At 65.6% G+C, this 1,263-nt stretch overlaps 1 protein-coding gene across 1 annotated transcript in view; it reads left to right on the forward strand.

Moving 5' to 3' along the window:
- Positions 1 to 818, forward strand: part of H696_00427 (hypothetical protein) — a gene marked incomplete at both ends in the record, with an annotated part of 3,968 nt that extends 3,150 nt beyond the window's left edge. The window contains one exon of the mRNA XM_009494278.1: positions 60 to 818. Coding sequence (XP_009492553.1) covers positions 60 to 818 — 759 coding nt within the window. The remainder of the gene's footprint in view (positions 1 to 59) is intronic.
- Between the last annotated feature and the right edge of the window lie 445 nt (positions 819 to 1,263).

Consider the following 1,263-nt stretch of genomic DNA (forward strand, 5'->3'; position numbering starts at 1 on the left):
CGATGCTGACATCACCATCGGCAGCCACCGGCCCCCGGGGGCCGGGCGCCCCCTTTCAGATCCTCCGCTCGTACGAGCCCCTCTTGCAGAATGTCGACCTGTCGACCATTTCCTTTTGGCTGCACATTGAGAGCACCCGCCTGGGGCACATGCTAAGTTGCTACCGGGAAGCCGGGATGCCGAATGCCCGGGATTTGGGCGCACAAGCACAGCATGCCGCTTCGGCGGTCTTGAGCGGCGTGCGCAATGGGTCCCCATCGGTCCTGCGCCAGCATGTCGTCATGGCCGCCGTTCCCGGCAGCCTTTCCCCGTCGCCAGCCATCGGGGACTTTGGTGAGGGGACGCCCCCCTGGCTGGTGGGGTCCCCCTCTGCCCTTCATGGCAGCGGGTCGCCACTTTTAAGGGACGCCACCAGCCCCGGGGCCGTGGGGCTCCCCGGTGAGGGCGACCAGCGCCCGTCCCTCCACCAGCACTACCATTACCAGCAGCAACTCCAGCAGCAACAGCAGCAGCAGCAGCAACAGCAGCAACAGCAGCAACAGCAGCAACAGCAGCAACAGCAGCAACAGCAGCAACAGCAACAGCAGCAGTCTCTGCATTCCCCCTCGGTTGGGGACGGCCCGCGCGGCCGGTCCTTGTCCATGAGCCCGGCGACGGCTCCCCGACCAGCTGCCTTGACCGCCACCGACATCACCTCGGACACGGTGATCGCGGTGGCCGAGCGGCCGGACGGATCGGCCGCCTCGCACTCAGCCCCCTGCGAGCACTTCAACAAGCTCGTCGTCCATGATGGCTGGTTCGAGGAGAGCATCTACTAGGGGGCGCCTGTGTGGTGCTTGCGCGCGTCTCGCTGCGCCTTGCTCGTAAATACACACCTTCACACACACGCACATGCATATACGCACACACGCGCATGCTTGCAAGAGAGGGGAGGGGGAATGGGCGGTGGGTGCAGCAAAAAGCCATTATTTTCCCCCAGCAGTTATGGGCCGGCTTCTTGCCCGCTCTCGGACATTCTGATTCATCAGAAACAACAGGGCACACATGATGATCAGAGGCGCGTGACGTGGACTGGTGCGTTGGCGCGCCATCCGTCCGTCCGTCCTCCCTTTCCACCCCCCCCTCCCCCCGGCCGTCCTGCGGCCGCGAGAGGCAGCAACTCACGATGCAGTCCCGGGGGCGTGAACGCGAGCATGCGGGCAGCGGTCGGCGCGACTTCCACCAGGAATATGCTCAAGAAGGGGCGGGGGGGGGGGGGGGGGG

The sequence above is a fragment of the Fonticula alba genome, assembly GCF_000388065.1.
Source record: "Fonticula alba strain ATCC 38817 unplaced genomic scaffold supercont2.1, whole genome shotgun sequence".
Lineage (NCBI taxonomy): Eukaryota > Rotosphaerida > Fonticulaceae > Fonticula > Fonticula alba.